The 24718-nt window shown below is 42.5% G+C and overlaps 1 protein-coding gene across 2 annotated transcripts; it reads left to right on the top strand.

The window, feature by feature from the left end:
• Positions 1-1970: 1970 nt before the first annotated feature.
• On the top strand, positions 1971-18440 carry LOC108920490 (glycine receptor subunit alpha-2-like). Of its 2 annotated transcripts, XM_018729264.2 has the most exons (9): positions 1971-2296; positions 3606-3742; positions 8332-8399; positions 9906-10129; positions 13231-13313; positions 13575-13712; positions 14303-14517; positions 16045-16194; positions 16964-18440. In XM_018729264.2, the coding sequence occupies exons 1-9, from the start codon at positions 2229-2231 to the stop codon at positions 17243-17245; spliced, it is 1365 nt and encodes a 454-aa protein (XP_018584780.2). In that variant the 5' UTR covers positions 1971-2228; the 3' UTR covers positions 17246-18440. The 2 variants fall into 2 exon arrangements, with proteins under 2 accessions (XP_018584780.2, XP_029113824.1); XM_029257991.1 differs by lacking the exons at positions 1971-2296; positions 3606-3742 and adding an exon at positions 7990-8249.
• Positions 18441-24718: the final 6278 nt, after the last annotated feature.

The following is a 24718-nucleotide window of genomic DNA, read 5'->3' on the forward strand; positions in this document are numbered from 1 at the left end:
TTAGGAAACTTTAAATGCATTATGGTAGCACAATAGTAGCAGGAAACAACAACAAATTTGTGTGTGTGTTAAACATACAATACTCTGCTGTTAAAGATGTGTATTCCTTTCAACAAGACCTTTTAAAATCACAAAAGTGGAGAAGTTTCAATGTATATAAAAACGTTTGCAGTTATATTTTTTCTTTGCAACTTTCGCTGTCTCACAGGGTGGTGCAAGAGGACGTGTGTTTGATCCCCGCTCAGTCTGTGTGGAGCTTGCATGTTCTCCCCATGCATGTGTGGGTTTCTATGGGGTGCTCTGGTTTCCTCCCACAGTCCAAAGACATGCTGTTCAGGTTCCCCCATACTGTGTTCAACTGATGTATGGGTGAGTGACCCATTATGAGTAGTGTATCCAGCAGTGTAAGTCACCCTGGTGAATAAGGTGTGTGGGCTGATAACACTACAGAGTGTTCACTGGAAGTTGCTTTGGAGAAAAGTGTCTGCTAAATAAATAAATGTACTCTGCTTGGAATTTTCATTTGAAATGTGCATAGCAAGTCACGCAGAGTCTGACTCAGACGAGATGGTGTCCGGGCTTCACGCTGAGTGGGTGTGTCCGTCCCACGAGCCTGACCCACGGCGTGTCCTTCTCATCCCTCACGAGCGGGCTGAGCGAATCCTGCATCCCCAGCGATGTGGATAGCCTGTTTCCAGGGCAACCGCGGCACCCAATGCCTCCCAACAGCATCTCGCTATTGTACCTAAATTAAACGGCTTCAGAGTCACCACTGGTAAATATAGTACATCCGAGATATTAATAGACTAATGAAATGTGATCTGAGTGCATGGTGGTGCTTTTACTTGTGCGCTTATTGATTTCCGTTAAAATCCATGTACCATTTACTTATCTGAACGTTTCAAATTTTGCTTGCTTTGCATGAACGTAATTAGATTGCCTAGGAGAAGCAGTCCTCCTACCAACGGATATTTCTACTTGACAACCATATACACAGACAGAAGCGCTATGTGAGATATTAAAAGTGCATGAAATGCACGTATTACTAGTTTAATTTCATATTCGTATGCTCTCGCACCACACAGTGCTGTATTCCTGGCTGTCAGAAATACTACATATGCATTTTTTCATAAATATGAATAAATCTTGCTAGGTTTTGTAAATTTTGTAAGGGAATTGTAAGTAGGTAGACTGGGTTAAACAAGACATTCCCTAACTTTTTTTGTTGTTTTTTTTTTTTTTTTTATTCCTGGTTTGTGCGTAACAACAGGTTATAAAATAAGTCTTTTTGGACTTTAATTTCTCCGATGTCTTTGTTCCAGGCGATTATCAGCGACAGACAAGCAACTTATACGATTTACTCGCATAGAGGCGTTTTGCTGTACCTATTCAGGGTAAGTATCTTGACCAAAGGAGAAGGGGGATTCGAACCTATTACGTTTTAACACAAGGCTGCGACCCCAAACACTACGCCACCTGGCGAGACAGGGACACTGTGCACAGACACAAACTGATACGAAATCGTAGACGTTTAAACGACCTTGGTTTCAGAGCAAGTGTTTGTGTGGGCTTTTTTTTTTTTTTTTCTCTTTCTTTTTCTTTTTTGGCACATTGAGAATCCAGGCACGTCCCCGCGTCGTCCCCGAACGCTTGCGCGCGCACGTAGAAAGGCGCTCTCCAAATGCTGAAATGAATGAAAGGAGCCGAAGCGCACGTCTCCCATTCCACCAGGGGAATGAACTTATTTTCCCTGAAAGATTCCGCCGTTGAACCCGAATCCCTTCCTTAACAACATTTACCGGACATTGTTTAATGTTTCTCTTCATTTCTGCAGGACGAGACGAGAGCCGATGTGAGCGCGAGCGCACAGTCCACGCGGTGGCATTTTAATTAATCACACGTGTTAATCTGCAAGTTTTCTTTTCTTGTTTTTTTTTTTTTTTTTTTTTTGTGGAAGGAGAGATGATCCCGAATATCGGCATTTTTTATCTTGATAAAAACGTTTTTTTCCCCGAGGCAGCTCATCTTGTCGGGTGTCGGGGCTTTTTGCGCGGAACTCAACTATGATCCTAAGAACTGGAAAGCGTCGCGCTCGTGCCCGGCTGCGCGCGACAACATGTTGTTAGACAGACAGAGACGTGCCCTCGTGGACCCCTCATCTCACCAGCATCCCCGCATGGAAGAGAGCAGAGAAGCGTGACTGCGAGCGCATCGTCCGGAGGGGAGGAATGCATCGCCGCGCCGTGCGCGTTTTCGCAGCGCTCTGCGCGTGTTTCCTCCACACCTGCAACTTCAGGTACGTGCATCGCGCGCTTCTCAGGAATGCAGAGGGCACGCGACGGGTGCGTGGTCGGGAAAGTTACACGGCTTTCACTCGGCAGCTTCGCAGGAGGTGCCTGCAGAAAAGCTTGTGTCTGCAAACCGTTTTTTTTTTGTCATGAGAAAAGTAGATCTGTTTCATGCCAGGTGAGAGGTAAGGCATGAATTCCAAACTGAGATGACAGGACAATGTGTGGAAAAATAAAGACCAATCCAGGGCTAAAACAATGCCTCAAACTGGAATACAATCTAAAGAAAGATTTTCTAAAAACAGGAAAAGAGACAATATTATACTAATATTCATAAATATATATACTGTGGTGTTAAATTTAGTTTGACATTTACTACTGGCTCATTCAATAGTAATAAATATTTTCTAGGCCTGTGTATCAGTTAATGGCAGAAGTACCTTTGCAACTGGGAGAATTTTCGTTCACATTTGTTTTAACCGAAGAAATAAATGCATACATAAATAAACCCTGGTTGCAACCAGTCGGCAATGTTTTGTTTGTCTATCAGCAGCCAGATTGTGTAGTAAGATGTTGGAAAACATGAGCAGAAGGGAAGGGAACCTGCTCTGAACTGCATTACACTACAGGGGTGGTCTTTAGTGAACTCTAGTGATCTCGCATCCCACACTGTGCATTACAGAGCAGGGCACCTGCCTTAGTTGAATGGCAAGGAGTGCATGTGAGGGTTGTCAGGGTGAACAGGAAGGAATCGGTGAACTTAAAGGAGTACGGGAAACGCTGTGAATTGGACAAGAGCACGCATTGCATAATATGCACCTTTGAGTAAATGAGACTTAATTCCACTCCAAACTCGTGACGATTCTGTGCCGAGTGCCATCTGTAGACATGTACACGCAGACATGAGGCTTCTTCGGAGAGAGCTATTCTCGACAACTGTGGATGACATCCATTATGTGGGTGTCGAGGGAAATGAGGTTACGGAATGAATTCAAAACACCTAAGATGCAAGAAACCAATTCACACATGGCTAATGTCACATTTCTGCTTATCTAACTACTAAAATGCATTTCCTTCACTAAATAGTATCCTTATATCTTCTGAATTCAAGATCTGAAAAATACTGCTTGAAAACAAGCATAATCACATATAGAGCAGTTATTTCTTACTGAACCTCCTCTCTTTGTGCCTAAAAAGTGTAGATTAGAAGGAGAAACGATTTTTTTTTCATGGCCATCACACGTTGTAGAAGATATTGTATATCACTGCTGCTGACAGGTATTTCAGTCCTTTTTTTAATTGTTTTCTTTCCCCCAGGGAGACATATGCCAAGGAATATGACTTCAGACCGTCGAGTAGAGGGTCATCATTAACCATGTCTCCTTCTGACTTTCTGGACAAATTAATGGGCAAAACATCGGGCTACGATGCTCGAATAAGACCAAATTTCAAAGGTACGTTTTACACTTAACTTCACGAGTTTTGATTTGAGAAACGCTTGATGTAAATATATCATTAAATGTAACATAACTAGAAGAGAGTCACCTGAAGCTTTGCTCTAAGTGCATTGACAAAATATGGACCTGTACCTCGAAAGAATAAATTGCATCTGTTTTTTAGTGACTGCTCCAAACTACCCAGCACGTACACCATCTCCTAACTGTTGGCGCTTCCATCCTCATGAAAAGTCAGTCATCCAGCGTTTTCAGTGAGAAAAATCAGAAACCCAAACGCAATTACTGAAGAATGAATGACATTTAAACCATACAAATGTGGTAAATTAACTACAATGTTCAGTTTTTAACTGCATCCTTTACAAGTGCACTGTATCTATGTATCTGTGCATCTGCAACCTTTGTGGCCAACTAATACTCTCCCTTACCAGTCATGTAAATGATATAACTGAGACCTCTACAGTCTTTTTCTAATTGTTCTGAAAAGTTTTATTTATTTATTTATTAAATGAACAAGGATGTCACAGGATGAACAAACGCAAGTATTGACCAACAATAACAGCTTCACAATGGGGCAGCCTGCAGTGCAGGCCTTCACTGAAGGAAAAGAGCATGCCAATGCCTTAACTTTTGATGTGTCATGAGAATTCCCCCACTGGAGCAGCAGTCAGTACAAGAAGAACAGCAGGAAAAAGGGCTGAGAAACACAGTTGTGCCATCATACAATTGGTGGAGTCAATTAGCGATGTATGGAGCCCTGCTGCTGGAAAGGCCATGAGGCACAGTGGAGTGTGAGGTTAGTCAGCACGGCTCAGCTTCAATCCCACATCCTCCTCCCAGACGCTTCCTATTTGTTTAAAACACCGGCTGCACACGTGCATCAGGGATCTCAGAAAACAGGCATCAGCCAAAACGCAATCTGGGCTTCCGTTTTTAAATCCTCGCCGTTCAAAAATGAACTAGGATAGAACACTTTTCACAGAGGCTGAAATGTGGGACGAGTGAAATCATAAGAAGTGCCATATGAATTTATGTCGGAAATGGATGGCAGCGTCAGTATGCTGCCCGGAGTAAAATCCTCTGGCTGCTTTATCTGAATCCCTGCCCACAAACAAATGGCTCATAATTTGCATGTGTCGTATGCAGCGAGTGAGGTTAACTGGGATGAAACGGAACAACTTTCCTAAATTACATACACATAGAAACACACATTTCTGGCTCAGTACTGGATTGTAGTTTTTTATTACATATATTAAACAAGCCGTACTTTGAGTTTGATTAGGAAAGCCTTGCTTTAGACCCCTAAATTCACAGTGCTAAATGAGGACTTTTTCCGCAGCTATCACTGGATTACCGTATTTACCATCTTTACAATTCTGAACAGTCCTGTCCCTGGAGTGTCAATCCCCAGTCCTCCACACCATACCAGTGTGTATACTTGGTCCGCCAAAAACACCTCCTTAGATTTGTCTCGGATGGAACTTCTGTGGGCTGATCCCCAGTGAATATTGTGCATTCCTCTTTTAGACATCCAGCATGAAATGTATTTTAAGCGTTCCTTTAATTCCCTTAAAACTTCTAATGTATGCTTGAATGTGCTCCTTGCTGGAATGTGCTGGAAACAGTTACAGCATCTTTTTTTTTTTTGCATATTTATTTATTTATTTGCTTGGTTTGGGGGCTTGAAGTTCTTCTGGCTTCAAACAGGAATATTTGGCCGAGAAACTGATGAAAGTAACAAATATGTTGGTGGTATTCCAAGAAACCATTTATTTGGACCACCTTTTCCCACTATTATCTTTGTCGCTCAGTGCTCTATTTAGGTCTGTATTCATGCTGCTGGATGCTCGCATCAGTGAGATGTGTCGATAGCTTTCATAAATGCATTGCATACTTTCAAAGTAGTTTTATCTGTAAATTAACAACCGAAGGATCCATAGGTGATACAGTGTTGTATGGCATGCGTGGCAAAAAAAAAACCCTATGCATCAATTAAGACAAAGCTCAATATATGTTTCCATAATTACCAGAGTTCTGCTTCTCAACGACCCTGAGATCAGATTTGAAGATGAGATGTGCCGCTCCTCCGCTGTAGCAACGGAGGCCATGAGCACCGTTCGGGAGACTGACCTACTTTCTGACTCTTTGCTCTATTGACTCATTCAATTTAGTTCCCATTTTTCAAGCAGACATTTATTACAGTCACCTGACTGATGGGTGATGAGAGACACTCAAATGGAGTCGCATGCAGTATCGATGAGGTAAAGGCTCCGAGGTCACAAGTTCACCGCACGGCCAGGCGTGTAAGCTGCAGATGCTGCTCCGAAAAGGGCAACGACGCCTCTGTCACCTCCGAGGAGCAGAGGACTCTTCACCGCATGCAGCTTGTCTGGCCAGTCTTGGTCTGTCACTGACAAGATTGTTTCTTTTTGAGCTTCACAGTTTTGCAGCTGCACACAGAACGTGCTAGACGTTTGAAATTATGCACAGATCTCAGATGAACATTTCTCCCCAGTTCTTATTCAGTATTTGCATAATGGTTTCCTTTTAACGCATGCTTACCAGTATAAGAGCGTATATAAAAATAGAGTGCGACTCGTTTAATGCATGCTGGGCCGTGAGTCACATGTGGTGCTGATGTTTTATTTTAGCTCCTTAACTCCTTTAAGAGTACAAAGTTAGTGTCGCCTTCATTACCTTATCCTGTCTGGTGGGTTTGCTTTACGATGCAATAATGCATTTATTTATTTTTCCCAGGCTACTTCAAGTTAAAGAGGACTGTTGTTATTAGTCCTCTACTGGAGAAACTTATATTGATGTTGTTTTGTTTGACTGTTCCTCCACACTGGCTTCCGTTCAGACACGGAGATCCAGTTACAACACAGAGCACCTCACAGCCTTCAAACCTGAGACCGGGAGTGTCGCCTGCCGTTTGGCCCCTGGTGCGAGCTGGGGTTTCTTTCTCCTCACACACGGCATCTTTTTTGTAACACACCAGGAGGTGTGTGCTGGTGGCAGGTTCACTGGGAATGTGGATATGTGAATCTGTAAGTTCTGGGGATGTTAAGGTTTATGACAGTCAACGTTACATCGGAATAGCTGTGCCATTTAAAGCACCTTTCACCATTTTTTAAGAGACATATTCACAATTTGCCTTTGTTATTGCTGTTTACAAGTGCATGGTTGTTCATACGAAACACACAATTGAAAGTGTCTGAAATAAGATCTTTTTAGAAATCAATGCTGAAATGAAGATTTTGACATCGTGTGCTAAAGATTTGTTACAGTCACATTATCTGGATGAACTGCATTTTGAATTAAGGAAATATATACTTCTGAACTGTTTGCCCATGTAATATTGTCATGTAATGATGTTATAACCTATAATAAGTCGTTTGTTAGTTTGTTTTATGTTTTATTTCAGTTGTGGCGAATCAAAGGTACTGCAAAAATGTTTTGTTTGTTTCCCGTGTTTTTGCAATTCCATTCCGTGGTTCACCTTTCATTTCATTAGCGCAGCCTGAAATCACTCAGCTGTCATCACCTGCACAGGGTGCATTGAATGAGACCAACAGAGCTTTGTTTGAGCCTCTGCTGAATTTCAGAGTTAATCAAACGGTTTTTGCCACAATGGGTTTCGGCAGTCTTGGTATGCTTCGCTGTCACAGCCAAAAATATTTTCATTACTTTGTTTTCATTCTGCATTCAAACTGAAGTTGGCAGCTGCTCCGCCAAGTCTCGGGGCAGAGCCTCCCCCGATGGTGCGAATCGGCACCAACTCGGGGCAGGCAATCTGTGCTCAGCTGGAGATAGACAGGAGCTCCTGCCTCGAACCCTCTGATACGGCCTCGCCGTCAGACTTTGCACACAAGTCGAACACAAGAAACGAGAAAAGGAAAAACATTGAGGCAGCCCTCAGTGGCAGCAAAAAACACAGTCAACACACACTCGTTTCTTTCGTCATCTTTATTTTCCACCCTACAGAACTTGAACTATTTACCTTGACACAAAGAAATAATGCTTGTGGTTTATTCAAACATTAATGTGTGGTTGAAGAGATGAGATATTTCTTTTGATTGACTGCTTATTCAGTGACTTCAATTGACTTAATTGACCGTAAAGTCATTTAACTGGTTGTAGGTCATTATAATTTCTCTGCATTTTTGTTAATTGTTTAAAAGGAGAGAAAAAAGGCTGAAATGTTTGTTTGGTACTACGTCTCTTCCAAATGAAGATAAATGCTCAGTGTTTCGTTAAGGCTACAATGCTGTTGATAATTCATGAGTAGCGGTGAAGCCATTGAAATAAGACTTAAATCATCATCACTTGACGTTGGACATGAGCCACCTGTCGCAGGCCATGACATGTTGTGCGAATTCAGTGTTCGCTGCATTGCTCTTCGAACCTCAGCATCACCTCGCTCTCATTACACCCCGCAGGTCCCCCTGTAAACGTTACATGCAATATTTTTATCAACAGTTTCGGCTCTGTGACGGAGACAACCATGGTGAGTCTGAGCCCCTCTTGCTTTCGCACGCTGTCACCAAAAGAAAAAACTTGTCAATGTGTATTTATTGTCCAACCTGCAGGTCCACCCGTTAATGTTACCTGCAACATATTTATCAACAGCTTTGGTTCAATAGCTGAAACGACAATGGTAAGTTGGGTTATCATTGTTTGGGCTGTTCTGCATATTATGTTGAAATGAAAGATGCAGTAATTCCCAATATTTTTCTAAAAACGAATATATCTTTTTTCATAGTCTATTGGCGGGATTTGTTGATAGACAAGGAGATTCCCATGATTGGGTAACAGTTCAACAATCATGTACAGAATGTTTGCTTTAGATTCTCACAGACATAAGGTATGGTCAGGTCATAAAGCAGCTAAGACCTGTATGCAATAAACCATCAGTGTAGGATAATATTGCTACAGATGCTCTTATTACCACTCGTACAACTATAATATAAAACTGCCGAATCAATAATCCTACTGCATGTGATGGTCTAATAACACAGATTACATTTACAATGTATATTCCTATGATTTTCATAACTTCTGTTATGACTTTATTGTTGTGATTTTCATACTTACATATAATCCCCTCTAACCGCCAATAAACTAGTGCTGAATGGAAGGACTGCATGCCCTGGGGAAGAGGCATTAGTTCTGTTTTGAATTCATCTGTCTTTCCTCAATACTAACAGTATTCAAAGGCTTTTCCTTATTTTGAATTACTTGGTTTAATGTGCAAAAAAAGTTTTGTCAGTAAACAAATAAGAGAATAGGTATTTTTCCAGAACTTAATGAACTACCGAAGTACTGAAATTACTGCTGTGATTTATCAGTTGTTGTACTCGTTATAACAAGATCTTCATGTTTGTTGTGAAATTTTGCAGATATGCACACTTTTCCTGTTTGATTTTCCGTATCACTGTATGACAAAATATGCCCTATAAATCTTGGAGTGTGTCATTGATTTCTCAGAAAAATTGGCGCTGAGCATCATATGTCATCACTAAAAATTTATTTAATGCTGAACTGTAGGCGTTTTATGTTTTTGAATTTCTGTCTGCCTGGTGAAACAAATGTTTCTAATGTCATGGATTGCAAAGTTTGCAATGTCTAGAATCCCAAATAATTTGGAAGAAAGGGGAAATAAATTTTCAGTAGTATTACATTTCTATAATAAAGCTGAACGTTTAAGGTGACAGAATAATTTAAATCAATACATTCTGCAAAAACAGTCACTGTAAGAAAGTGATCTTCCCAATAGAGGGACCTAATTTTTTTTATTACAGTGGAAACACCACAGAAAGAGGTGTGCTGTGGCGCAGTGGGTTCGACCGGGTCCTGCTCTCCGGTGGGTCTGGGGCTCGAGTCCCGCTTGGGGTGCCTTGCGACGGATTGGAGACCCGTCCTGGGTGTGTCCCCTCCCCCTCCAGCCCTTTGCCCTGTGCTGCCGGGTTAGGCTCCGGCTCCCCGTGACCCCGCATGGGACAAGCGGTTTCAGATGATGACACCACAGACTGTTATATTCAGGTCTCTCATGTTAAGGCTGTAGACTCTCCACTGTGTTTATTTTACACACAAATGTCACCAGCCTCAAGGACAATCTCCTGCATCACAGAACAGTGGCCCCTGACCCCTGTCGTTTCCCCAGGACTACAGGGTGAACATCTTCCTGCGGCAGCAGTGGAACGACCCGCGACTGGCCTACAGCGAGTACCCGGACGACTCGCTCGACCTGGACCCCTCCATGCTGGACTCTATCTGGAAGCCCGATCTCTTCTTTGCCAATGAGAAAGGAGCCAACTTCCACGATGTGACCACCGACAACAAGCTACTGAGGATCTTTAAGAATGGGAACGTGCTGTACAGCATCAGGTGGAAGTTAACATTCAATCATTGCTTTATTTGTTTTTTTTTTTTTTTTTGGCATCACATTTCATGGAAGTTTGGTGGATGAATTGTTCTTTTTTAACATGATATACTGTATTCATAACAAAGCAGTGTGGTGGCACAGTGTGTAGTGTGGGAGCCTCACATCTTCTGGGCTGAGGATTCAGACGTGGGATTGCGTTGGTTTGCATTCACATGAGTTTACCTGCTTTTCCCAGTGTTTGTCTGAGTTTCCTTCAGCTGCTCTGGTTTCCTTGATCAGTCCAAAGAGATGTGTCGGGTGAAATGGTGACTCTGAATTGCCCTTAGTGTGTGTACGTGTGTATGAGCAAACAAGTTTGTGAATGCATCGCGATGCACTGGCATCCCATCCAGGGAGAACCTCACTTCCAGGATAGGCTCCGTCCTACTTAGGACAAGTGGTTTGCAATAATGAATGATTCATAATAATTCCATGGTTCAATTCAATTTTGGGCGATCACTAGCAACTCATCAACCACCTGCAAACAGCTATGGTTTTCAGCCAGCCGTGCTCTAGGGTTGATCTGTGATAGATCCTCTGTGCAATATGTATGTGACATACAGTGCTGCTCGAAAGTTTGTGAACCCCGTGTGTCCATTAGTTTTACCACGAAATCATTATTTAATGAGACACAGCTTTTCTCATCTAGTATAATAGGTGTGTAAATACAAATTCCATATGATGCTTTAGAGGAACTCGTGCATGTTTTAGAAAAAAAGAAGTGCAAGTGTAAAAGTAAGTGAACCCCAAGTTGCAGGTAAGCAGAAGCAGTTGTGTAAATCATAATCATTTATAGGTTCATTTGAAGATTTATACGTTTACGTTTAGAAGGGGGTGCGGTGGCGCAGCGGGTTTGACCGGGTCCTGATCTCCGCTGGGTCTGGGGTTTGAGTCCCGCTTGGGGTGCCTTGCGACGGACTGGCATCCCGTCTTGGGTGTGTCCCCTCCCCCTCCAGCCTTACGCCCTGTGCTGCCGGGTTAGGCTCCAGCTCCCCATGACCCCACATGGGACAAGCGGTTTCCAGTGATGTGTGTGTGATGTTTAAGTTTATTTTAATATTTCATGCAAGAATAAAAGAAAGAATAATCACAGGGTTCACATACCTTCAAGCAGCACTGTATTTACAAGAAAGGAAAGTGTATTCTTAAGTATTTATTTGTTTCTAAACTAAGAAAGAGCTGTTGCGAAAGAATACGATAGCACAGGTTTTACTTGAAGACAGTTTGCGGTGGTAGGAGTTGATGTATGAAAGTGGTTGATACAGCATATGTCCTCAGTGGTGTGGCCTGTGCATTGTAAGCCAATATTAGCAGTGCTCATGTAGTCTGCAGAAATGAATAGGGACAGAATGTAATAGTCTGTAGAACAGAATAATGAATTTCTACATGGTATATAATATGTTGTGTCAGTGTTGATGTCCCTGAGGTACTGTCGCTGTTAAATAAAGATGGGATAATGGGTTATGTATGAGCAAAGAGGACCGTTACTTTCATGTTGGACAAAACTTTGGTCATTTTCTTTTCTAAAAACAGCATTTTTAAAAAGGAGAAAGTGTTCTCTATAAATATAGAAAAGACTTTTTTTCCATGTATTTGCCTTTAATCCATTTCAGTTGATTTACACGCTCACAAAGTAGATTCATAAAAGAAATTTTTGCAAATGAAAAAAAAAGAATTTTTCTTCCTTACACTTTTTTTTTTTTTTAAAAATTAGGACATTTTTACCAGAAAATAATACTGGTAAATCTGATCAATTGACATTTAATGCATTTCTTGGGATGTCAAAAGGTCAATTAGCAATCAATAACATTTCATTACATGTTAATTTTGTGTAGAAACAAATACAAATAAATAACAATAACAGAAAACCAGCAGATGTCCACAGTCTGATTCAGCACCCTTTGGCTAGTGGCATTGTACAAGAAATTAGCCCTTAAAACTGTTGCTCACTAGATAAATGATATTTGGTATGGACTGGACAACTTTGAAATGATCACGACCATCTGCACTGGCCAGAGCCGTGCTTGTCCTACGATGAGCAGCTTGGCAATGTTTTCGATCCCATGGCATTAAAGCACCCATTAGAGGCGTCATTGTCTCAACACAAAATGGTCTTTAGTGTGGTGCAACTGAAGGGCCTCTTTGTATGATAGAAACCATCATTTGTGATTTCATTTGACCTTTTATCTAAGGAACAGAGTGTCAACAGTCATCAGACGTACATATCAGATACACCTCAGCATTGCAGCGCTGGTTTGGGTCTCCTTGGTTCCAGAACATGAGCTGGTGTATAAGATCTAGCTCAGATCTCGACTATGAGCTCTACTGAAGCTCTATCACAACAACTGACATTCAAGACACACAGGACAAGATGTTATACCCTGTGCTTATTTGGCTGTACAGAAAGACCCAGTCCAACCAACAACATGAAGCCACAGAGAACAACATCTAGCGTAGCCAACATATATCTCTATGACTGAGACCAAGAAGCTTAACTACCTTCTCCAGGAAACCAAACCAACAAACCAAACCAATTCTAGGCAATGTTTTATGTACTTTTTCTATTTTATACTTTTGTTTAAGCAATGATAATCTGTGCCGTTGAATGGCCGGACATGATCAAGAACAAGCTTGTGGGGAGTACTAAACTATGAAATGCTAAAAGATAAAAATGGAGCTCTTGTTCACAGTAGAATCCTAGAACCTGTACACCCCATTTTTAATTGATATTTTATGTGGGGGGCGTGGTGGTGCAGCAGGTTTTGGCTGGGACCTGCTCTCTGGTAGTTCTGGGGTTCAAGACCTGCTTTGGGTGCCTTGTGATGGACTGGCATCCTGTCCTGGATGTGTCCCCTCCCCCTCCAGCCTTGCACCCTGTGTTGCCGGATTAGGCTCCGGCTCTCCATGACCCCACTTGGGACAAGCGGTTTCAGCCTGTATGTGTGTGTGTTTGTGCAAACGGCGTGAATTTGTACATCTCTTTGTTTACAGAGTAAACACCGTGTACTACATTTTGCAGATGGTCATTGTGCTTGACCCTGAATGCCAGATCTTCCCTCTTCAGGCTGACACTTATTCTGTCCTGTCCGATGGATCTGAAGAACTTCCCTATGGATGTGCAGACGTGCACGATGCAGCTGGAGAGCTGTGAGTAACTGTAGAGAAAGTAACTGCAAAAGAAAGAGCTGAAATGGACACCAGGGCAAAGAGAAACTGTGTTTTGCATGTTTTATGTTTCTGTTTGTGTGCGTGCTTTTTCAAAGAACCTATTTGTATAGCTATTTACGTGTTTGGAAAAACATCCCTTTGAAAACAATGACATCACTGTCACTTTGGTCACATCATACGACTGTGTAAGTTACGAAGAGATCATTTTTTAATAAACATAAGCAGCGTTGTGCCCCGCAGTCGGTTACACTATGAACGACCTGATCTTCGAGTGGCTGCCGGAGGGGCCCGTTCAGGTGGCAGAAGGCCTGACGCTGCCGCAGTTCATCCTGAAGGATGAGAAGGAGCTGGGCTACTGCACCAAGCATTACAACACGGGTAAGAGCAGGAAATGGGCACAGCTCAGGGAACGAAACACATGGGAAAGCACTGCAGGATGAAAGACACCCTCCTTGGTGTACTCTGCTGAGTTCCAGTCCTGGGGGGCGGCTCTGAATCCTTGATGTTTTGAATAAGAAAGTATAATGGAGGAACTGTTTGAACAAGAACAGCTGTGTAAACTCTTTCCGCACTCCCTGTACAGTAAGCTGCTGAGAATAGTATCTGGGCTGTATCTTAAGTAGTCTGGGGGGCACAGCGGTAGTCCTGGTGCCTGCCAGGGCTTGGACTGTGCAATTGGACATGGGTTCAATCCCTCTTCGGTGTTTGGGGTGTTTGCGTTCTCTCCTTTGTGTTTACATAATGCTCTGGTTTTTTTCCCAAAGCCCAAAGATGTGTGTTTCACGTGGACTGGTGGCTCTGAATTGCCCGTTATATGTGTGCGCGCGTGTGTGTGTGTGTGTGTGTGTGTGATGTTGCTCACTATAAGCTACCATGGATAAATGTGTCATCTAAATATTAGGTAGTAATCAGTGTATGTTCCTTTGGAGCCAAATGTCTGCAAAATGAATGAATTCCTTTTTTTTTAGGTAAATTCACCTGCATTGAAGTAAAGTTCCACTTGGAGAGGCAGATGGGCTACTATCTGATCCAGATGTACATTCCCAGCCTGCTCATCGTCATCCTGTCCTGGGTATCCTTTTGGATCAATATGGATGCTGCACCTGCCCGGGTGGCTCTGGGCATCACCACGGTGCTCACCATGACGACGCAGAGCTCAGGCTCCCGTGCTTCCCTGCCAAAGGTAAGCCAGTTTGTCTTATTCACCTGAGCTGGGCAGGCTGGAGGAAGCTGTTTTCCACTGATAGTCAGCTGTGACTGTCCCCTAACAATTAGCATGGAAGAAATGTGCTGCACAATTTGAGGTTATTTTCTGGCTAATCACACTTAATGAGTTTATTAGTTATTGTGGAAGAAACCTTGCCCAAAGCCCTATACCTCAAATAATCTAAAAACACAAATTATGCCAATGTCTTTAGCATTTTCCTAAATTAAATCATAAGTTAACATAAATTTTAACCTATGGTGTTACTATATAAGTTAATATATGAGTTGCCATGGAGAAAAAAATCTTACCCCTCTCTCCTCATGGTAACGGTTTTTTCCCGTCTCCATGGGTACGGTCAGCGGCAATCTGTGCCCACTTCTTCATCCTGTTCCGCTCTGCTTGGCAGAGCTCACGAGGAGATTCAGTTCTGGACAGAACTTGGTACAGTTCATCCCTAGTAAAACCGTATCTGCTCCTGTCTGTATAATTACAGTATTGGATATATTGACTCAAACGTTTTTTTAACAGTACTTGCCCGTGTCTTTCTGTTAACTCAGATCTGGCAGTCTTTCAAAATGCTATTAACATAATTTATCTTTAACTGCTTGCTTCTTGATAAACCTATTAACCCATATGTTAAGTTTGTGTATGGAAATATGTTGTGTCATTTGATATTTGTGTTATGTTTAAGGCTGGAGCTGATGATCATCGGTTACGGCAGAAAACAGTAGCTGGCATTTTCTGATCTCTGATCTTAGATATAAGTCACAGCCATAATGTAGGGGAATCTTTCTAGGCTGATTTAATACATTCCCTAACTTGGTTATTAATTGAAATTAAAGTCCAAGCAGGTGCTAAGATTTTGTATGATTTGCATGGTATCCTCACACCACAATTCATTCAAACGTATTTATTTCTATAGCCAGTAGGGAAAAAAGATCATAAAAAACCTTATCTAGGGCACAGGAAGAGTTTATGCTGCTAATTGATTCATTGATTAAGTAATAGGATTGAAGGAGGCTTTCACAATCAGTCCCAGTAATATGCAAAAGGACTTTTCTACTCATGATCAATAAAATGTGACGAGTGCTCCCCGTATCAGTCAAGTGAAAAATAAAAGTTGTCAGACATGTCACGGTGTTAGTATAAATTACATGTCACACCGCCAGTTTAATCCCGATGCAAATTAAAGCAAACTATACATTGAAGAAAAACACAAAGTAAAATTTTAGATTAAATTATTAAAATTTTCAAAATCTAATTTGCATAAATGTTTGTTCCCAAGCACTGTGAGCACAAACAACATTGCCTTTCGTAACAGATTTCTTCACACTCTCACATGACAGGATGATTATTTGTGGATAAACCTTTTTCACAAATACGAACCATGAAAACAGAACAAACTAAACGATTGTACCGTAGACTAAGGTCACTTGATGTTTTTGTGGTTGAAGCTGAGAGAGTGTGAAACGCAGCTAATGAGCGCATCATTGCCATGGTCAGGTCTCCTACGTGAAGGCCATTGACATCTGGATGGCTGTGTGTCTCCTGTTCGTCTTCGCTGCTCTGCTGGAGTACGCCGGGGTGAACTTCGTCTCCAGGCAACAGAAAGAGTTCCTCCGCCTGAGACGGCGACAAGCGCGAAACCACAAGGTGGGTGCTGAGGAAATGTTGTTGCAAGAGCACTGCTCTCCCAGGAGGCATATTTAGAAAATTTGATAACATTATATTCACAAGCGACAACAAAAGACTTTTCAAAAATAGAAAAAAAGTGACATGATTGAATTTATTTAAATGTTACAGCTTTTGGCCAAAAGTAGGGGGAAGTGCAAAAATCTACAAACCAGACTAGACGTAAAATAGTATTTTGTAAGTTAAAAGAAAACTTGTTCTCAGATGTGAATATTTTAAAACCTCTAATAAGATACGAGTCGGTGAAGTCAAATCCTCTGTTCAGCAGCCTTCTGAAAGTTAGAAGGTCGACAGGGATTGTATTCTAGCAGCTGTCTCATTAAAACGAGGCGAGGCAGTTATTGTGAGGGGTTATTCTAGGGCATTCTTCTTAATAGCTCAGCTCTAGAGCAGGGGATGAGACTTTGTTGCTCACTCCACAATGACTCTAAATGAGCAGCTGGAGTTGGGGACCTTTGGGTGCCGTCAGGTGAGGGGGTTCGTTTTTTGTAGGCGAAGACACATCTGAGACTAGGTGGGGCAGGAATAGGTGGCTGATGGGTTTAAGGGCTTATAAACCTCCTGTAGAAGACAGAAGGGTGTTGTATATCATTCAGCATCCATGTAATGCCTTTTTGGTCACATAGGCTCATGCAGAGCATCGGCAAGTAGTGGCCCTCAGGAGAATGAGGCAGAAGAAACTCAACTAATGCCTGCCTTGCTGTTTCATACTCCACTGTTGTGTTGCCAGGAGGATGGTGTGCAGGAGGGACGCTTTAACTTCACTGGCTATGGCATGGGTCATTGCATGCAGGGAAAGGACAGTGCAGTTGCCAAGACGGCCGCGCCCAGTCCGACTGCCCAGCCCCAGCCCCCGAAAGACTCAGATGCGGTCAAAAGGAAGTTTGTAGACAGGGCCAAGAGGATCGACACCGTGTCCAGGGCTGCCTTCCCATTGGCCTTCCTCATCTTCAATGTCTTCTACTGGATCACCTACAAGATCATCAGGAATGAAGACGTTCAGAAAAAGTAGGGGCCCCATTCAAGCCCAAACTGCCGGAGTGCCGCTGGACCAATGCCTCCACTTTAGCAATGGGAACGACAGCAGTTTCCAGTGATGCTATGAGGGGTGTGCTAATGCCAGGCTGTCTTTTTATGGAGGAAAAAGAAAAGCATTGATCATAATGACTGACAAACACACATTTCAAATGGAGAGGAAATAATATTGAGAGAGTATTTTTTTGTTAACTTTTGATTACCAAAAAGTACAGTTTTTCAGGCAAGACACATTGTGGTAAACAGTGGACCAAACGGTCTGCAACAATACTGCCATTGTATTTTTACGACCTTCTAACTAAAGTACATTCCAATCATTGACTAAAGATACCTGCAGAGGATATTTGGTGTAATAAGCGGAAATTATTTGCAACTGAAAGCATTATACGGTAATAGATATAAGAGCTTGCAAAGTGCTCTGATTTGAAATTTTTAGTGGGGCTACATTTTCGGACTGTTTGAAAAGTGTGGTACTGTGTTCGGTCTGTTCTTCCAGTGATGGGAAAGCAGGGACTACTTCTTCATGTATGCTGTAAACACACATGTTCATGCTGTACGTTTGACTGTGTGTTCATGTGAATCCAGAAACTAAATTAGCATTTATATTTACCTGAAGGCCTTAGATATCATTAGTTAATATTTAAAAGATGTGTATTATGGTCAAAATTCCTGGCTGGTTGTTTAAAAGCTAGTGCAAGTCATATGCCCTGAGCATGATGAAGTCCAGTCTCATCAACAGCAGTGGATCTGGATCTCTATTTAACCGGTGACCTGGCATGAAGACATTTGTTCACGTATAAAATCCATGTTAAGGATACCTCGAACATCATATTGGCATCTGTGCTTTGACCGTGATACAATGTCCACTCCAGTACTGCGCAGAGACTTGCATTGTTTTACTCCAATGCCTTTCACTGGTCTTTTCGATTACAAAATACTGTGATCTTGACAGCTGTTAAGTGACTTCTCCCCATATTGCTCTTCAGCTGCCCGTGGATGGGCGCTGGTCGATGCCTTCTCATGCAACCTTACTATGGATGGGTTAGTGTGGATCCCAAAAAACATGGCAGCAGGAACTGCACTGGAGAGAGAGGGATTGGGGGAACATAACGATCTGAGCCTTCGACGCATGTTTTGGGAAATCTTTTTTGTCATGTTTAAATAAAATTATCGTGCACCACAATCGTCGGCTTTTACTGTTGGCTTTTCTGACGCACTAGAGGTGCCATTGCTTGTGTAAGGTGAGCTTGACAGGGCACAATAAGAGTAATACATAGTCCCACCTATTTCTGAAGAAACCCTTCATAAGCTTCCGAAAGTCCAGAAATGGTTTTTGTCGCCACCTTCGCCGTAGAGCAGCAAACAAGGGACTGAATAATCTTTAAAAAGTTGTCTATTTCTTTCTCCTGTGCAATACATCACACTGACTGGAGATCCCTGGAATCTCTCTGGGTCACTTAGAGTGTCACTGATGTTAGGCTATGTGACATGTCCACTAATCCAGGATAATGGGATTCAGAGGCAACCCTGGGGGGCTGTCACAGCAGGGTGTGCTCACCTGTCTCGCCCACACTGAGCTGACAATGCCAGGGCAGCTTTCTAGAGACTTCTAGAGACTGGGTGAGAATTATGTTAGTCTCAGATGGGTATGATACACTGATTCCTGCTTCTCTTGCTTGATGGCAGCTCTCACACCTGTCACTGTTTACAAAAATGTAATTTAAAACATGATGATCACCCAGCTTTTTCTCACGACTTACACTTCATGACAGCAAATGAAATCCCACCATCTGAGGCCCAGACTGCTGAAAGCTGAGATGATTTATCCACTAACTCATGAGTGTTCTGACAGCTCTCTGTCACTGTTGACAGGTGCTGACGTCCCCTCTCCCAAAATTGCAAAAGGGTAGAACACAATGAGTCTTTATATCCCGTACTTCGAAGAATATCAGACTTGTTCCGTCCTCCTTAAACAACAACACAGTCAATTTACTGCCGATCAGTTTCTGTCTATTTCAGCTCTACTGATCAACTCCCTGTCTGAGGTCTGAGATTACTGCAGATGAGCTAGAATTCCCCTGTGAATTTTGCTTTAATCTTCTCCAAATATGGCTATGCCACTGGGTCTTTTGCGTCTCTGCACTGGAAGATGAGCTCAGCAAAAAAGAGGATTGTTCTGCTGTAACTGTGCTGATGGACCACTGGGGGCAGAGCACCTTGGTGTCTGAAAACACTGATCATCATGAATATTTGTCTGGAATGCCAGCTTCCCCCATCCTCAATATCCCTGTACTGAAGTTCAGCTCCAGCAATCCCCGTATCCCAGCCTTCTGTATTGCTCGCCCCACCTTCTTGCAGTATCCTTAGCAGCCATTCTCCTCATCACCTGTACACTTTTATTATTCTCTTTTATTCAACAGCTATGGGCTTCAATGAGAGATACATTTGGGGCATTACACTGTTTGCTTATTTCCCCCAACAGTCTTGTACCTGCCCAGTTCTCCATAGGTGTTACTGCAAGCAATGAAGGGTTGAGACCCCCAGCCGTCTTGCATTCCCATCTCATATAACCAAGGGGACTCCACATATGGTGAATATGGCACATTTGGGGTTTCATCCTGGATCCTCACTGAGGGATGCGCAGCGGTTTAATGATGTGCTCTTTGGGAGGCCTGCAGAATATAAATGAACCGGTATAATGGACTCACCATGTACAGAGCCTTGCAGTGGCTTTTGGAAATCTTCTCAAAGCTGTTCAAGCTCTGGGATGCCACAGCTTGCACAACATTCTGTGAGGTTATGACGAGAACGCAGATGAAACAATCAGTGTTTCATCTACTGCCTCCTACATATAGCACAATTTTATCGCTGAGCACAACCCTTAAAGTCGCCCATACAAAACACAATAGCTATTTATACAACCGTTCGTGTACAGGCCTCCCTAGTATAAGGAAAGCTGAGACTTCCAAGTTATGTACAAATGTAATTTGTACACTATACTTTGCATAACGTACTGTGAATTCTGAGTTGCTGGTAAGTAAAATCAAGTGGGTCTTCGTCATTTATATTAATGAGCCTTAAAGCTTAAAAAAGTTTTATAAAAACTGCTTGTAGTTGGCAAGGCAAAGGACAGCCCTGCTTAAAACTTGAACTGACGACACCCATAGAATTTTCTTGAAAGGCGACATCATTATGAGTGACTGTGGGCGATTTGACTTACTTTTTTTTGTTAATAATTTCATCTTCATCATTTCTTCATTTATCATCTTAATCATTATTTTGTCTTTTATCCATTAGTAATAAGCGCTTGTCCAAAGCAGCGGTCCATCGCTTACCCACGAAACACAGGACATGAGGCAGGGTGTACCTTGGACAAGTGACATCACAGGCGACACACTCAGAAATTAGCAGTAAAAACAAGGGTATAATTGTATAAGTACTGTAGCTTGTTATACACAACGTAGCCTTAGATAAAGGCATGAACAAAGGAATAATCAATCACTTAACATACTTCAATTTGAGCGAGCAAGAGGGAGAGAAAAAGATCATGAAGGAAATTTGTCAGGAATGTTCTTCTGCGGACCGCCTTTCAAGATCTCATTTCTGAGAAGAATATAAACACTCAGTCTGACCCTGTGTAAACTCGTCAGTTTTCTGTGGTGTACGTACAGTACCTGGGAGTTCCCTTGAGGATAAGCCAGACAGTTAGGCGTGTGTGTGTGTGAGAGAGAGAGAGAGAGAGAGAGAGAGAGAGAGAGAGAGAAGTTCTGGTTTGAATCAACAGCCCAGTGTCAAGCAGCGGAAGGCCTGATTCAGTCTCATTCCAGTCCGCTTCATCAGACCCCAACGCCCCATGATCTACATAGCCACCAGGTCCATTAACAATTAAAATCTGCATTAGTGTCACAGTGTTGCACTCTGCCCTTAGGAACAACCATATGCTAATTATTTGTGAACAAAAGAAAGGCCCTAAAGTGTGTAATTTCACTTGTATAACAGCCCAACACGAAGAATCCAACGGGGTTTACATGCAACAATACAAGTGAAAGAACAAGAAAACGAATGCATGCATGGTGAGCGGAGCATATTAGGGTCATGTTAGTAGACACACTTATCTGAAGTGACAAGCAAGATATGATTTGTGGTGAGTGGTAAGAAGTGAGAAGAATATCCGAAACGACAGGCCATTTGCGCTCCAATATAACCACCTTCATTAAGTATTTCAGGTCCGAGCGGGAGAGGAAATGCAACAAGAAAGCATGCGTCCGCTTTGGAGAGACCGCTTTCAATCATCGACGGGGACGGTGTTCGTGCGGAGGGAAGGAGGCCCGCAGCCATCGAAGCTCACGCTTAATGAGAGTTAGCGTGCAATAATGAGAAGACAAAACGAATTGTCTCTGCGTGTTCCACAGTGTGCCACTGCGATTTCCAGCAGCTGATCTCACAGCCGGAGCCGTTGTTTCGCTCTGAGCCGCACACACCTCGCTGTGGGCTGTACCTGTAAACGTGCGTTGCTTGTATACAGCCACCTATTTTAGTAAATTATCAAAAGTACTTAATTAATACCTTTCCCTAGTATGCATCTTACGTACCTTGTATCATTCATATCTTGGTATTATTTTCCACAGAAATAAAGTTTCTTGGTATTGTAAAGGTGGCACAGGACGTAACGCCGGTTCCTGATGGTTTCTGAGCTATATGTTCAGCCAAAGGTTCAAATCTGGTTCAGGGCATTTAAAGTTCGCAGCCAAAAGACATAGATGGAAGAAGACAATGATAAACCACTTGTGTGCCCTCGCTTACCACTAAAGTGGTCTCACACACGCAATGTCCGCAACAGCTTGTCCCGAGCAGGGTCGCGGTGAGCCGGAGCCTAACCCGGCAAAAACAGGGCACAAGGCGGAAGGGGAGGGGACACACCCCCGGTCGGGATGCCAGCTCGCTGCAAGGCACCCCAAGCAGGACTCGAACTCCAGACCCACCATAGAGCAGGACTCGGCCAAGCCCGCTGCACCACCGCACCCCTTGAAAAGCGGTCACGATAAGCCAAATTTGGCTACATAGCACTTAGTGCATTGTATCTATGCATAAGCATAGGGTTAGCACAGGGGTTACAGTTGCTGCCTTGCAGTCAAAAGATGTGGGTCTGAATCACACTTGTGTTGTAGTGTCCTCGAGAAACGTACTTATTCTGAAACGATGGATAGATATTCGTAATTTAATGCACAGCCCTAACATTGGAAGGTGTCCAAAATAACTATTCTGTAGATTTAACACCTAAATAATGATAGATCAGGTATCAACACCCTCTGTTCATGGTGCAGGACATTTAAATTACTGGAGGGGCTAAGCAGGCTAAACATCTACTGAGGGATGCAAGTTAACCAAAATTTTATCTCTCCACTCTTCTTATGGTTGCAGAGACACTGGGACATTTACATTTATTCATTTAGTTGACAGTTCTCCAAAGTAACTTACAATGATTTACCCACTTATACAGCTCGATAAATACCTTTCTTAAGAATACTACAGCTGGAGGCGGAATTTGAACGTATGGGTCCAAAAGCAGCAGCTCTAACCACTACACCACCAACTGCCCCTAAGGGCAGTAGCATTAGTGTAGGTCTGCGGGCTAAGCTTAGGTTGTAAATATTTACTGAAATTTTTAAGAAATGTGGTCTCTACCTGTCAAGTAAAACCTACTCCTGTTTTTTGGGCAAGACCCTCTTCTGTTTGCTAAATAAGCCCTAGTTCTGTTTGCCGGATCAGACCCGCTCCCATTTGTTGGGTACGATTCACTCCCGACTCACTCCTGTTTGGACAAGATTGTTTCGGAGAAGCCTCTCATCCTATGGCATGCTTGTCAACCAGCAGTAAGATCTGTCAGCCCTGTCTTGTGTAAGACTGTGTTCAGGCTGTAAGCATCACAATAACTTAATAATCAGCGTAAACATATCTGCTAAGAAGTCCAGTCCTCCTCAAGGCCAGTCCAAAAGTTTTATTATGAAAACAACATAAATGACACAATATAATTTACAACAGAGGCAATAAACTGCTTCCTCAAATAGTACAGCAACTGCAGGTTTAAGGTTCCCTGTTAATCACTGGTATATTTATGGTTCAGATTAGTTTCTGTCCAAAGAATGACTTTAATAAAGCAATTCAAAAGTAAAAGCAGCACAGCGGTGCAGCAGATACTGCCGGTGCCTTACAACTCCTGGGCTCTGGGTTTTGGATGTGTGTTTGAATCCACCTTCATCTATGTAGGTTTGCATGTTTTCCCATGTTTATATGGGTTTCCTGCCACAGTCCAAGACTTGCCACAGACTTGTATCAGGTGGACTGGTGACTCCAAATTTTCCCCAGTGTGTATATGTTTGAATGACTGTGTGTGTAATGGACCTTTTACTGAATGAATCCCATCAAGGGTGTACCCTGCCTCATGCACTATGCTTCCTGGATAGGCTCCAGACCACTGCAACCCTGACTTGGACAAGCTGGTAATGATACTACATGAATGAATGAATGAATGAATGAATGAATGAATATATACATATATGTGAGGTTCTGCAGTTACACAACTCCCAACCTCCATCTTCGTGGCCGTTTGTATGCTCAAATTCAAATCGTGTAACTGTCAGATGGAGCAAAAGCCTTTCAGGTAACAGCATGTTAGCTTGCAAGTTTTGAGGGGGTCATGCACTGCAGAATAACTTCATAAATTAGTGGTGGTAACTCGACAATGAGGGTGGAATTACCTGAGGTTTGTAGCTTAGATCAACAGGCAATAGGAAGGCTGGGAGGACGCTGAATGCAAGTTCATCACTTACAGTGCGTGAACCCATTTCATACGTTGCCCTGGTGGCACTTCTGCTGGAACACTCAGCCTGAGGGCAGGAGACGGTGATCTCATTCCAATGCAGTTCAGAAGAAAAACAGTGGATAATAGGACACAAGATCCATCCCCCACATTTCTTTAACCACTCTTTCACATTCATCGTAGGCTGTGGTGATCAGACCCTGCATTCCTACCTGGTTCTCTCACACACACACACAGGAGTGATTTAACTGTGCAGAGAACACAGTTTTATTTAAAGGTACTTTTATTTTCAGATTACTATAACTACATCTGTGCACCACAGGAAAACATCTTCAGAGAAAATTTCCGAAAGCATCTTAATGAAACATACATTGACAGTATGTCTGATCAGAACCTTTGAAAATATTCATGTGATCTTAATTTGGCTAAGAAACATGGAAAGAAATAATCTCCTATAAGTCTGTGTGTTTTCCTGATGCAATAAGGCAAAGACTACAGAAGGAAAAATAAAGTAAGAGTCCTTTTTTAATATGAAGATTTTTTAATCAAATAACTATTAATAACTAAAATAACTACAGAGAATTTTTATCACTATATCATAAATATTAAGAATACAGTTATTTGCAGGAA

Source organism: Scleropages formosus, chromosome 14 (assembly GCF_900964775.1).
Source record: "Scleropages formosus chromosome 14, fSclFor1.1, whole genome shotgun sequence".
NCBI classification, from domain to species: domain Eukaryota; kingdom Metazoa; phylum Chordata; class Actinopteri; order Osteoglossiformes; family Osteoglossidae; genus Scleropages; species Scleropages formosus.